Source organism: Pelmatolapia mariae, linkage group LG15 (assembly GCF_036321145.2).
Source record: "Pelmatolapia mariae isolate MD_Pm_ZW linkage group LG15, Pm_UMD_F_2, whole genome shotgun sequence".
In the NCBI taxonomy this organism is placed as follows: domain Eukaryota; kingdom Metazoa; phylum Chordata; class Actinopteri; order Cichliformes; family Cichlidae; genus Pelmatolapia; species Pelmatolapia mariae.
The window spans coordinates 38,764,959-38,778,954 of NC_086240.1; the positions used below are offsets into that span (position 1 = coordinate 38,764,959).

The 13,996-nt window shown below is 38.8% G+C and overlaps 1 protein-coding gene across 1 annotated transcript; it reads right to left on the reverse strand.

Annotated features, from left to right (window-relative positions):
- Positions 1–673: 673 nt before the first annotated feature.
- Positions 674–10,840, reverse strand: vtg3 (vitellogenin 3, phosvitinless). Its single transcript, XM_063495117.1, has 28 exons — positions 10,795–10,840; positions 10,358–10,378; positions 10,097–10,248; positions 8,736–8,987; positions 8,495–8,656; positions 8,250–8,398; positions 8,015–8,165; positions 7,712–7,869; positions 6,632–6,797; positions 6,416–6,541; positions 5,907–6,125; positions 5,420–5,637; positions 5,225–5,319; positions 4,998–5,122; positions 4,812–4,913; positions 4,593–4,712; positions 4,308–4,497; positions 4,120–4,207; positions 3,820–4,005; positions 3,457–3,547; positions 3,188–3,356; positions 2,901–3,010; positions 2,735–2,809; positions 2,290–2,502; positions 1,624–1,769; positions 1,331–1,469; positions 1,129–1,221; positions 674–939 (listed from the first exon to the last, which is right to left on the reverse strand). The coding sequence occupies exons 1-27, from the start codon at positions 10,838–10,840 to the stop codon at positions 1,135–1,137; spliced, it is 3,756 nt and encodes a 1,251-aa protein (XP_063351187.1). The 3' UTR covers positions 674–939; positions 1,129–1,134.
- Between the last annotated feature and the right edge of the window lie 3,156 nt (positions 10,841–13,996).

Consider the following 13,996-nt stretch of genomic DNA (forward strand, 5'->3'; position numbering starts at 1 on the left):
ATTCCAGAGATTAGGATTGCCCATAAAGCAGCATCTGTATTTACAAAGGCAGTGGTATGTGGAGTGGGTTTGTGTGGGTGTGTGTGGTGGGGGGGAGTCGGGGAGCCGGTAGTCAGTTCAGGAGTCTGATGGCTTGCGGGAAAAAGCTGTCTCACAGTCTGGAGGATCGGGCCCCAATGCTGCGATAGCGTCTGCCGGATGGGAGGAGGGAGAAAAGTCCATGTGAGGGGTGCGAGGGGTCAAGCACGATGCAGGAGGCCTTACTGATGCAGCGCTTATTATATACGAAATTATGCTCGTCATAATTTCTTATATAATGCGTTTCAAGTTGCTTTTTCAAACAAAGCCAGAGAGGCTGCACAGCTGCCATCAAATATGGTTAAGACTCTAACTATAAGTTAATTTAAAAGAGAAGATTTCCAGGGATTTCATCAGTACTGCTGATCGCACTCTTACTTAGCCGAAAGCCGTCTCAATAAGCGTGGATTATGCCTCCGTTACTGCGCTGGCATGTGCGAGATATTTGGTTATATTGCAAATTATATTTAATCAAGAGCCAGAGGAGCTCCAGCTACTGTGTAACTACAGTTTAGCCACTTAAATGTAGAAATAGAATAGAAATAGAAAAAAGATTCGACACATTGCTGGATGCACAAACATTTATTGTAGCAGAATCAGAAAAAACAAAGTGTAACTCAAGCACAGTGGGCATACTCGTAGGCATGAATTCACACAGTTCAGTTGATGGTGTTCAAATAATAACATGCATTCGAATGAATAAATCAGGACCTTTACAGGTTATTTCCAAACTGGTGACATCTAACAGATTGCTGATACATTTTTCATGCTCCTCAGTTTCATCACTGTGGTGAGCTTTTGGTCGCGCTGTTATCACTGTGAGACGAGGCATCTGGCTCCCATCTGTGCTCTGATGTCCTTCTGCAACAGAAAACAGATTTTAGACAGTAAGCAAAAATGGCACAGCTCCTCATTTGTTCTTTTCACAAAAATTAATCAACTGCCACACACACAGAGATCAATGCTAACACACAAGGATTAACATAAAAAGACTCAGCCGATTACAGTGAACCCTCAGTTTTCCTAATCAGACATGTTTCGTTTGCTTACACATTTTTAGGCTTGTCCGTTTCTTTCTGCGTTTTCCACACGAAAACTGGTAGATGAAAATGGAAGTGGAACAGCCTGACGAGAGACTGTATACTTTTAACAAAACAGAAGAAAGGACACATCAGTGAATGATTAGCTACAGTGTATGAAGTGTAAGGTTTATATATATATAATCGTATGTAGTCAATATTTCCTGTCAAACCTTTGGAAGTTTGATGGCCACATCAATGCTGTCGGATGAGGCAGATACAATTGATGCAGAAACCTCCTGGTTGGCATTGCTCTCACATGTCCGGTTGAAGCCGTAAAGCAAAGCCATGCCTGGGATGTATCTTTCCATACTGGAATGGATAAAATCCATTAACACAAAAAACATTTCAAGGAAGTTGGTTGAGAAGGTGATAAGAACTTTAAATCTTCTCTCCTCATGATAATCATTTAACTTCTCACACCTTTTATTTCTTGGTAGAAGTTAGACATTTCATAGAAACTCACCTGGAGCAGTAATTCACCAACTCTTCTGGGACATTGGCCCACTGTACTTTGGCTTCAAGTGTCGGCCTGGAAGCAGAGGACTGTGCAGCAGCAGCTGTCACCGATATTTTGTAGGGCTTACATTGAGCTCCCCAACTAATCTTTGCCTAGAACAAACACAGTCGGATCAATGTCGAAGCACCACTCCACAAACAAACACATGGCTTTAGGGCTTTCTTTTTAAAATATGACACATTTAAAAAGAAGGAAAAGTATGTTATTAAAAAATTAGGACACCATTATCTACTCCAAGATTTTTACATGTTCAGCAGCTTAAAGGTCTGCTACTTTTTAATGCCAAACTATTGTAATATTACTCTTTAAAACTTTTCCAAGTAGTATGCCATTGCTTATTAACTACTCTTTTTTTATTGTCTAGAGATCAGAAATATGGGAACATAATTACACCAGCCTTTTTTTTTTAATGTTGCTAAGGAATATTTCCACAGTGATTTAAGGAGGCTGTGGACATGAATAAAAAACATGCCAAACCTTAGTTACTGAGACAATGATTGTGACCAGGACACATTAACCGCTGATGCCATGCTATTAAATGAAGTCCTTGTAGTTTACACATCAAATTAAACATAAATCACTAAGAAAGTCTGGCTTTCATAGGTTTTCTACCTTAACATTAGCAGGAGATTGTGCAGGAGACTGTGCAGAAGCGTCGACACACATCTTCCAGTTGGCGGCTTCTCCGACATGGGACACAATCATTTGGGCCTTCAGAGTGTCTCCGTCAGATGGGTTGTACAGGGTCACATCGAAACCCTCAAGGTTCTGGTTACCACTCATGGCAATGGCTTTGATGCTGACCACAGGCTGAGGTGCTGTGGCCTAAGATATGAGACAGAAAACAAGCCTGTACTTACTTTATACTAATCATCTTATGTCTTAAATTTATAGTAATACCAAGTGAATGTGAATTATTGTAGATGGATGAAATAGAGCTGAGAGAAGTGTTTTTTGCAAAATCAATATATACATATCTGTCACATATATTATACTAGTTTTAGTGCATGCCAGATTAAAAATGCAGAGTACTCTGTATTTGGCCTATTTAACGTACATCCATCATGATCTCTTGGCTGTTACGGGTTTCTCGTTCATTTGATGCGGAATTTGATTGCTCCTGGGATCTTTCCTGTAAACACAACATGGGAACAGGAAAATTTTAAATGATAAAAGACAGGAAGAGGTGATGCACATGTAACGTTACAGAAGTCTTCAAATACCTGTGCAATCCTCCTCATAGTCTCATACAGATGGCGGATAGTCAATGGATGACTGGCGGGTTTGCAATTAACCTCCAAGCGGATTTTCTCCACAGGTTTGGTCGCCTCAGCTAAAAAAGTGCATCAGGTTACATGAGCACAGGATACCTTTATAACCTAACACAGGCCTTCATGTTGGTTATATGTGTGAAAAAGACATTTAAAAGTAGTAGTGTGTTTCATGTGAGTGAAGAAGCACGACATAAAGGTCATCTGTGCATATGGTGCACTGAACTTGCTGTGTATACCTGGGACTACTCTGATGGCCGCCTGGGTGAATCCCAGTATAGAGTAGAGGGGGTATTCGTTGTTAAAATACTGTCTCCTGATTTCATAGTCCACACAGACACCCACTCCATAAATGCTGCTCTTGGCACACATATTTGCCTTTCGACGCCAGTTGTTTGGTGTTGGCTGCTGTTTGAAGGAAAAACAAAAATCAAGAAGAAGAAGAAGTTGTTGCAAGTTTTCAATAAATTAACGTGTAACAGTAATCTTCCAAAGGTGTTGGCTGTACCTGTTGGGAGTTAAATTCATCAGGTATCATTGGTGTCCTTTTAGGAGATTCTGGATTTCCAGTGTTCCTTGAGACTGCATACACATTGGAGCTGTAAAATGGAAATGTCGGATTTATTTAGTACATTTAGCTTCTTGATGAATCTGTTCGGATTTTAAAGGAGTACACTGAATGAAAAGCACTCATTCTTGTGTTTTAGCTCCTGTGAGTTCCAGTGTAAGCTGGAGTGGAGTGACCAGTTTATATAAAGTAAAAGGAATCACACTGCAGTGACTAAAGTAAAGAAAAAATGAGAGTGGTTGGTAATTGATCTAGTAAATGTATTTAGACCTGTAGAGGGACATAATCATGATCTTGACATACCTGACTGAAATGAGTTCAAACTCATTTTTACAAGCGGGGATGTCAAGTTCAAATAATTTCTTTCCAACATTGAGCTTGGCAGAAAGCTTCAATGGCAGTTCAACGGGAGCTTTGCTCTTCAACTCTGAACCGCACTGGAAAAGCTCTGTGTTGATCCCGTGGAAAATCCAGAAATCTTTTGTGAATCTACAATAAAAAGTGTAATAATAGAGTTAGGGTTTGCACCACCAAAACAAATTGTTTGTCGCATATACTGATGATGGTTGCCAAATACACTGGGTAGCTATCTTTTTAAATTACCCCACGACACCCTCAGATTCCAGTGAAACATCTGCATTCAGGAGGTCTCCGAGACGCTGAGCTTGTGGTGGATTTATTGCAGCTTTGGCTATAGACACAGTCAAAGAAGCACAAATGTTTAGCCCAAGTACATTTTTCAATAATGAACAAATGCTGATTGCCATTTGCTATAAGGTTTTATTCCTCACCGTTAATGGTGATCCCGGTGACTGTTTGATAATATTTGGCAATCTCCACTGGCAAACCCAGGGTGGTAGCTTGTAACAAACGAGCCTCAATAGTCAACAAAGGTTTCGTCCAATGCCATGAAAGTCCTCTTTGCAATAGCTCAATGGCAGCCCACACAGGAGTTCCTTTAGGTGCAGAAGGACTAATAGCCTACATGCAAAAAAAAAGGACAGCAGCTTGTAAGAGGTATCAAGGCATCATGTGTCTTTAATAGATCAGCAGTGTGTCTGCCAATTTATTCTCACCGCTTTGATGTACTCAAGGAGATCCTTCTTGATGTTTATAAAGAAAACCTCTTGTCCAGAGGGGCGTGAATAGGCAGAAATGATTGGCTTATCATTTGGCAGCGATTCCCAGTTTTTAAGCTGAAAATGACACGACACAGTGGACACCCACATCAATTATCTCATGGCGTCATAGTACAGCTGATATTTTTCCCTTGACGTCTTTGATGTGATACTCACGACATTGTAAATGGCCTGAAAGTCGCTGAAGCTAAAATCGCCTTTAAATCCAGGAATGCTGGGGCCAAACAGCTGCTTGAGTGTTTCGGCACGGATACCAAACTGGAATCGAAAGAAATAACAGGATTACCGTTTGTGTTTGGGAAACGGTACTTGAAGTTTTAAGAATATTATATGACACCGTACCTCCATTAGCCTCATAATTCTACCGATGGCAAAATACTTTGGTTGTGATATGATCTCAGTGGGCAAGATGCTTGTTGGACCTCCCAACAAATTAATTGAAGCAGATGTCCCCATCAGTAAATCATCTGCATTTGGAAAAGCAAAAATGGTCATTTTTATATGTGAGTGTAAATGTATTTATTTAAAGTCCTCAAAAGTGGTCTAGCTATTGGTGAACTTGAACCCACCATCAAACATGTCCACTTGGAATGATCTGCTGTTGTAGCTAAGACGTCCAAATTTGGCAGCGAGGCTTTTCACAGCCAGACTGCAGTAAATTGAGCTTTAGCAGAAAATACAAAAACAATTAGATATCATGTAAAATATACCAGCAAAAGCAACACCAATAAAGATACAGCCCCCTTTTTTATTGTTATACTCACAGATTGTGATTGTCTGGAGTCTTGGATCTAGCTATATTTTCCAAGTAAGAGTATGCAAAGCTAGCGAGATGGATGTCTTTTTCTCTCTCTAGATGTGCAGTCAGTGTGGAGACAAGAGCCGCTGATGGCTTCGTGTTAAACATGACCATGATTGCCAGCATGTTTGTCTCAGGGGCACAGTTCTTTTGCAGGAACACTTTTAGGGCAATCTCTTGGACCTGAAAACATAAACAATATAATAATCAGCTGTTGGGGAAACCTTGGTCACAGCTCACACATTTGCCAGCTACTGTTAGGATAAAAACTATTATGTTCTGGCACAGTTTCTTTTCAGTTTCAGTGAACCCTGAAAGACAACTGAAGACACTTTCCACTTGATTTTACCGGTCTAAGTTAAGAAAATGAAATACTTCACTTGACCTCAAAAAAGTTATCTGTATATATTAAAAAAAACAACAAACAACTGCATGTCATGTAATGTTCTTACATTGTGGGGATCTCTGCGAGCTGTCAGTCTCAAAGCCTGCACAGCAGCGCTCTGCACACGGCACGACACGTCTACGGGGTTGGCAGCGACTCCAGGGAGGAAGTTGGTGATGGTTTTAATGCTGCTTGGATGACCTGCATTGCCCAGAGCTCTCAGAGCGATGAACATCTTAGTTTCATTGCGGTTTCTCAGGCCCTCATTGGCAAGGTCGAGCAGTGGCTAGTTAAAACAATAAATACATGTTTAGCCTTTTTTTCAAAAATGCTTGTTGACTTGCTTTATCATTTTACACATGGATGATCTTGACTGTAATCTCAGATCTTTTCGAATTGTAATGGTTAATTTGGGGGAAAATAGTACTTGAAGTAGTATTATTTCAATATTAAGCTCAAAATGATTTTTTCTAGTTAAATTTGAAATATTACTTAAATAGTTATCTCAAAACCTTAACACTCCATTGCACAGATAATTTCTCATTACATAGCATACACCTGTTGGTGTATGAATACCTGAACAGCAGCTTGTGGACATGGTGAATGATATGCACAGTGTTTGTACACCAGAGAGCCAAAAGAAAACACGGCAGCAGGCCACAGATAACGATTGGATTTGATGAATTCCATGTTCATTATTTCCTGCGAAAGATCGACATGTCATTTAGGTGATCGTTTTGTTGTTGTTTTTTGTTTGTTACATGGTATCACCATCCAGGTTTGCTAACTCACTTTAGCCTTCTCAACCAGCTCAGCTCTGGGCTGGAGATGATTCATAGCTATCAGAAGGGTTTGCCCAGCTTCATTTGGAGACACGTCTTTTGCCTGAAATCTCTTTTGCAGGAATTTGAGGACTCTGTCGTCGTTGATCTCAGCAACCATGTCCAAGAAAAAGCGTCTAATAAGTGAAAAAGAAGAGAGAAGAGAGCTAATTATACAAATACTTCAGATAAAGATTATCCTTCAAATAAACAGATGAAGGAAAGGTGTGTACCAAAATGTTACAAAAAATATTTATAAGGTCTTAATTAAAAGCAGGTTTTAAGTTGTTACATTTCTGCCTCGCATAATATTAAACTATTCCTCATTGTTAATGTGCTGCACTAAATCCCTCCTGAACTGAGTCAAAGGATAATCAGCTGAAGTGGATCAGCATCAGACTTCAGAGGTAGCCTCGAAAAATGTTCTTCTTCATAATGAAAAGCTTTTTTAAAGGTTATCCGTAAAAGAGTCTCACTTGGAGCTTTAAAAAAACGTGTTCTCGCTGGGTACAAAGATATTCACAAAAAGTTAACTTAATAATGATACTTTTATTGCAGCTTTACTCATAAAGTTTGTCATAAATCCCGTGTTAGAGGCTGTATTTACAACACCATCAACCGCATTCATTCAAATGAGCATACTCAACGAGTGTTAGTGCCTTTAAGCAAGAAAATGTAGCAAGTTTTACACATGTCTGTGAGTGCAGATGAATTTCCATTAAATTCCAAACTCCAATTAAGTAGGTACTGAAAAACTAATAACTAAAGTAGCAGCAGTAGTATAACTAAGTAGCATTTTCTTGAATCACAATTGTATTACACGACGCATTCAATGCATAACAAATTTATTCGACCACCACCCGACAGAGGGTTTATGTCTCAGCTGTCCACTTTTGGTATTTCCAAGAATATATATTTTAATGTTTCTGTAACGAGTATGTGCAAGCTCTTTATCAGACATTATTGTTATCCATGAATTTTGGACAAAAAAGCAAAAAAAACCTGATACATTATTACTTTTTGTAATCACCTCACGGTACCAAACACTCACCTTTGTTCATTGTTTCTTGCCAGTTCCACCCACATCTCATCCAAATCCCTGTCCTGAAGCATTCGCAAAAGCTGATACACCTTTAAGGTGTCCTCAGTTGTTTCCCTCTTAATCTGGTTTTTATGATCCTCAGCCAACTGTTTGATCATTCTAATAGCCTGCAAACAGGAGCAGTGTACAGATTTATAGTTTAAAAAAAGAGATTTCCATCAGTCATTCTTGATTTTAGCTGTTTAACTATGAGGGATTTCACTCTTTTTGTTGTATTGTGGTGGAAAGTTTGCTACACCAGTTGATCCCTACCTTTGCTTTTGGTTCTGCGAGGTCCTGCATCACAAGAGGGATATTAGCGTCGGAGTTCACTAATTTGTGCACAAGGTCGCCCCTGTTTTGCAATTGCCCGACGGTGGCAGGTTTACCTCCCTCACTCACACGAATCAGTACCATTTCCTTCCTGCAGGAGAAGTTTTTTTTTATTTGTAATGCAACAGCTAAAGTTAATTAGCAGGTATAACATGCAGATGCCTTCTTGTCTTACTTTGCTTCCATTCTGAAACTACCGCGCTTCACATTGAAGGGACTGAAGTGCTGTCGCTCGAGGCCATAAGCACTTTTGACGATGCCGCCCTCTTCTGTTGGTTGGATGGTGTAAAGGTATTGCACAGTAGAAATCACAGATTTCCCTCTCTAGATTGGAGCATATGCAAACAGAAACGGAGATGATTTTGCTGGATTTAATGTAAAACCGCACAATCAGCTGCATTTATGACGAGATAAACAAACCTGTTGGGACTCGTTGTCGAGGACAGCAGAGGCCATTCCGTTTTGCATTGCTGCTTTAATTCTGCAGTTATCGATATCCACAACCTGAGTGATGTTCATGTTGTTTGTTTGCTTGTTAATTTCAGTAGCGTAGTTGCTCTGACACACTCCATGGATTCCAGCCTACACGCAAAATGAAACTTTTGTTGTTGGCATTCTTACTAATGATGTAGACTAAAAAAATCAGAAACTGATGACTTACCTCCTCCAGCTCATAGACAGTTGGTGAGGTCTTGACAGTTGCATGGAAGAAACTCAGTATCCCTCTCACAATGTTGACAGTGGTGTCAGTGACGTCAGGAGCTGCTTGGATTTGCCGAACATGGCCGTTGCTGTGCTCAAACTTGATAGGTTTGGCGAGCTGGGCAGCAATACGCTGACTGAGCTTGGGGGATTGGTTAAAATCACATTTCCCTGAGATTCCATTGAGCTCTGCGAAGGTCACATCTGAAACCTTGAAGCCCGAACAGAAAAAAAGAAATATTTTTGAGATTTGAGCAACAAAACACATCAAATAACGTGTGACCCTACAAAAGTGTGCAGACATTGGCATTTGTCTGTAGTATTATTAGCTTACAAGCTCACAGTTTTGTAGTTATAACATTGTAAAGCAGAAGACAGAAAGATGCTGGAACATAGCCAGCGTCGCACAGCTGTAGGTGTGCAAACATCATTGAAATTAGAGTAGAAACTGCTTTAATGTCTTAAAGAAATCATTTTGTGAGGGTGTCGATGCCTCAGTAGTGTCTACTCATTTGACCTCTGAAGAATCTATGGTGGTGATTACATAATGTTAATTCGGTGGATTTATAAATAAAGTTTCAAATTAACTGTCCAACATTGTGTTGCTGTGTATGCAAGGCAAGGCAAGTTAATTTATATAGCACAATTCAACGGCAAGGTGATTCAAAGTGCTTTACAGAGACATTAAAAAACAAAAAGGAATAAAAAGCATGATTTAAAAAAAAAAAAAGGAACAGTAGATAAAATCAGTAGTTAAAATGTAAGTTTTGAAATTTTTGGATTTGGTGCTTTATTCAAATGCAGCTGAGAACAGGTGAGTCTTCAACCTGGATTTAAATAAACTGAGTGTTTCAGCTGATCTGAGGCTTTCTGGGAGTTTGTTCCAGATATATGGAGCATAAAAGCTGAATGCAGCTTCTCCGTGTCTGGTTCTGACTCTGGGAACTGATAAAAAACAGGATCCAGATGACCTGAGGGATCTGGAAGGTTCATACTGGGTCAGGAGGTCACTGATGTATTTTGGTCCTAAACCATTCAGAGCTTTATAGACCAGCATCAGAACTTTAAAGTCTATCCTCTGACGGACAGGCAGCCAGTGTAAAGACCTCAGAGCTGGACTGATGTGGTCCACTTTTTTGGTCTTAGTGAGGACTCGAGCAGCAGAGTTCTGAATGAGCTGTAGTTGTCTGACTGATTTTTTAGGTAGACCTGTAAAGATACTGTTACAGTAATCAAGCCTACTAAAGATGAAATGTGCATCATTTATAACTTTAAGTAACCAGTGTGTGCATTTATATCACCGTCTGCTGGGACTCTCACCTGAAGAATGAATGCTTGTGGAGATTCACCAGAGATCTTGATGTTGCACTTTATCCTCGCACCAGACACGGCTCGGTTGGGTTTGCCGAGTCCAAATTTCACTTCTCCTTCATATTTGTACTCGTAGGTTTTCCTATGATTCAGGCTGAGATCTGAAAGGTGTTTTTATTAAAGTTAAATACCATCTAACTTAAAGCATTTGGAAGAGAATATTATTATCATATGATGGAATTATGATTAAGATTAAGGAAAAAGACTCACCATAACGAGCAGCTTGGCAAGCTAAAAGCAAGAAAGTCAAACATATTGTTAGCATTATAACACACTGTAAGGTACACTATGAGTCTACATCAATGCTACAAAACACAATGCTACAATCAGGCACCTTGTTAGAGTAACAATAATTACTTATGGCATCTAATAAACACTTAATCTGAAAACTCCAAAAGAATAGTCCATTATCGTTAGCATAGAAAACTAAATAAATTGGTATTCTATTCTGTTCTAATTTTATCCAGGCATTAAGTATTTGCTTGAATAAACCTGAATCCTGACAATAACAGTACAACAATTCTATAAAGGACACTCACAAGGGACTTTTTGGACATTCTTGCCCAAACTTCTCAAGAGAAGTTAGAAGATTATTAAGTTTTGGGGTGCTATCCTTCTACAAGTAAAACTAAGTGAATGATACTTACTGGCCAGAGCCACAAGGCAACAGAAGAAGAAGACAAGACCCCGCATGGTGAGAGAGGAGTGGAGATCAGGTTTCAGAGCTGTCCTTTTATATGCATGAGCTGTCATTACTCATTGATCCTTCAGAGCACATCAGACATGTGATAAGGCCAAAGAATATAATAAAATAAACACGCACTCTCTGAAGTGAGGCCGTGCTGACCCGTGGCACTGTCAGAGCGACACAAATGATATGTCAAAGATAATTTAGGGGGCAGAGCAGGTCGTCCGCTAATGGGAAGGTCACTGGTTTGATCCCCGGCTTCTCTGGTCTGCATGTCAAAGTGTCTTTTTACGAGATACCCCAGTGCCCAAAATCAGTCCGTTGGTGTGTCTTTAGAAAAGCATTATATATAAATAAATGTTATCCTTTTGAATATTTTACAACAGTTGTGAATGTGGGTTACCTACATTAAAAAAAATAGTTGAGTTGGCTTAAAAATAATTTATATATTTAAAGCCTATTTATGTTTTATATCACGGATAAACATTGTGAAAATGTAAAATTTTCATCATTCAGAAGAAGAAATAAACACATTTTTCAAAGCTCTGCTGCTCAGTCAAAAAAAAATATGCAGTGAGATTCGTGTCTCAAGTAAAGGGAGAAAGCTGTTTGCTGCCCGGGTTTGTGCTTTTACTTCTTAGACATCAGTGAAATGCTTGGTTTTCAAATATGTTCATAATACACCAAACACACACACGCCGCTCTTCATAACAGATTTAAAGATTCTGCCTTGGCCTAAACGGGTTAGCAAACATCCCTGTTTGTATGTGAAGTTTGAGGGTGACGACATAGAGCGGCAATCAGCTGATGCGTTTGTCTGAAATGTGAGGATCGTGCTCACAATGCACGTCTGTCTTGTGCAATCACACCCAGCCTTTATTTCACCTTTAAGGTGATAAGGAAAATCATATTTTTGTCTTGAAGCTTGCAAAACTTGTTTTAAATAATTTTTGTTAACACACTGGAGTGGTAGCCAGTTCTGGTTTTAAATTTAATTGCAGTTACAATCATAGATTCAAATGACATAAAAACTGGCAACATTGTACCAAAATCACAGAAAAAATTATATTCCATATGTCTTCTGACAGATTTAAAATATCCTAGTGTTTCAGCATTTATGACTAAATAGGTGCATTTAAAAAATAAGAAAAATAATGAAAGTTCTAGTTAAGGTCATAAACTTCATAAAAGGGATATGGCCACCGTGACATCACCCTGTTTTTTTTTGTTTTGATTTTTTGGAGCCAGACGAGTAAATATATTTAGAAAGAGAGCTACGTGCTCAGTTATCAGCTACAACTGGCAGGCTTGTCAAGAGTCTAGCGAGTTGGACAGATGCACATATACCTACAAATAAAACAGAAATGGATACTGGACCAAAGGCTTGTTTTAAATGCTGTCAATACAATTAAACAAATAAAAGGCTGTACTTTTTATATTATTTTCTCCATTAAAATGATCAAAAGAGCACTAACACAGACACGCCTAGCAGACTGATATATTAGTATCTACCTGTCAGTCACAGACGTCTGGCCCCAAACTTTATTAGCTTTAAACCTTCAGGGTTTTCGACACAGGCCACAACACTTGCTACAGTGCAGCGTTTGAGGGAGTTCTCAGGTCTCTTTGCTGTGTTTCCTTATTCCCATAAGCTTTAATAGATCTGCAGAGCTAACGTGAGGAACACTAACAGATATAAGATTTGCTTGCTCCCATTTTCTACAGCACGCTATGAATAGTTCATAATGTTAAATATAGAGAACATACAAATAATCTGTTTTAAAAAATCTAAATTGTTGGAATTTGAAGAAATTTGAAGATTTAGTGGCATTACAGACATTATTAATCATGTTCAAGGCAAAAAAAAAAAAATACATTACCTCTTAAGTTACAAAGTTTATTTGTATTGTGTTCAGGACAATAGAAGGATTATTATTATTGTAAGCATCAGCTGCTAGGACCAGACAAAGGCGAATGTTTCCAACAGTTGTAGGCATAAGGATATGGAGCTCTCTCCATGATAATCTCAAGAGTTGTACAAACATACACCGTTTTAAAATGTCTTTTATGCTTAAAACAATAAATCAATATGAAGAACAAGTAATTTGGGCTAAATGTGGAAGAAACAATTCTTCTTTGCCATACTGTTGATTATACTCTTTTGTTGTTTTGTTTTGCATTGTTAAGTGTAGATAAATGTTAGAGTGCTCTTTGGGTTGTAGATGCCCACTTGTAAGATTATTTGGTATTCAGATAGGGGGCAGGTGTCCATAAGAATTTACTCTTCATCCTGCTCCTTTTCACTCATGGGTGCAGTGCTATATTAATGGGAATGATGGTTTGCGTGTCGGAAATGAAATTCTTTTGAACCATGTGTGAAACAAATAAATAAATGAAATGAAGAAACACAAACCTGATACTTGCATGTTTCCCAGGGCAGTGCCTACTATGTCATCAGTGAGAGCACCTTCATCATTTAGAAGATGAAAAAACTCACCCTACTATACTTTAATTAAGGAACTGCTGGGTTTTTTTTCACTTTCACCTGCGCTTTATTTTGCAGCCCCAGAGATTACCACATGCTCTTTTTAATAATGACATACAGTTCCTCGGATAGTCTGAGGACTGTTGGGTGGCTGTAGTAGATACACACTGCTTTCTTGTTAGTTCAGTAATATAGGTATTGCAGAATATAGCTTGCTAGCGCCCTCCAATCAATAAATGTGTCCTATACATTAATAATTAACGCAATATACAGTGTTCCTTCTCCACTTCTGAAATGAACGAGCAGCATGAGAGTGTTTCCTGGCTCTATAAAAAAAAGGACTTTCGTATGTTTCACTCAGAAGTTTGAGGTTCAGCTTATTAGTAGTCATGATATATGCAAATGTACTAGCATGAAGACAATAATGAAATTTTTGGTAAATGTGTTTAATTGCTAGACCCCAGGCTGACGTTTCTTAACCTCATTAAAAGATCCCACAACCTAGGAGACAGATAGTTAAGGAATGCTGTGTGCTGAGGAGATAACACATATTAATTCACTACAACCTTTTTTTTTTCTTAACATGCAGATAAATAATGCAAAAATTCTCTGAGTTTATGGACGAACGAGTGTGCCGGATAATCTCCACTAGATGGCGCCATTGGCCTATCCAATT

Bases quoted from the DNA above. Each gene is read 5' to 3' on its own strand.
- vtg3 (XM_063495117.1), bottom strand. From the start codon at position 10,840: ATGCGGGGTCTTGTCTTCTTCTTCTGTTGCCTTGTGGCTCTGGCCA. The intron at 8,166-8,249 runs GTAAGACAAGAA...CTTCTCCTGCAG, and splicing joins AGTTTCAGAATGGAAGCAAA to GAAGGAAATGGTACTGATTC. The intron at 1,770-2,289 runs GTAGAAAACCTA...TGTTTGTTCTAG, and splicing joins AATCTCCTGCTAATGTTAAG to GCAAAGATTAGTTGGGGAGC.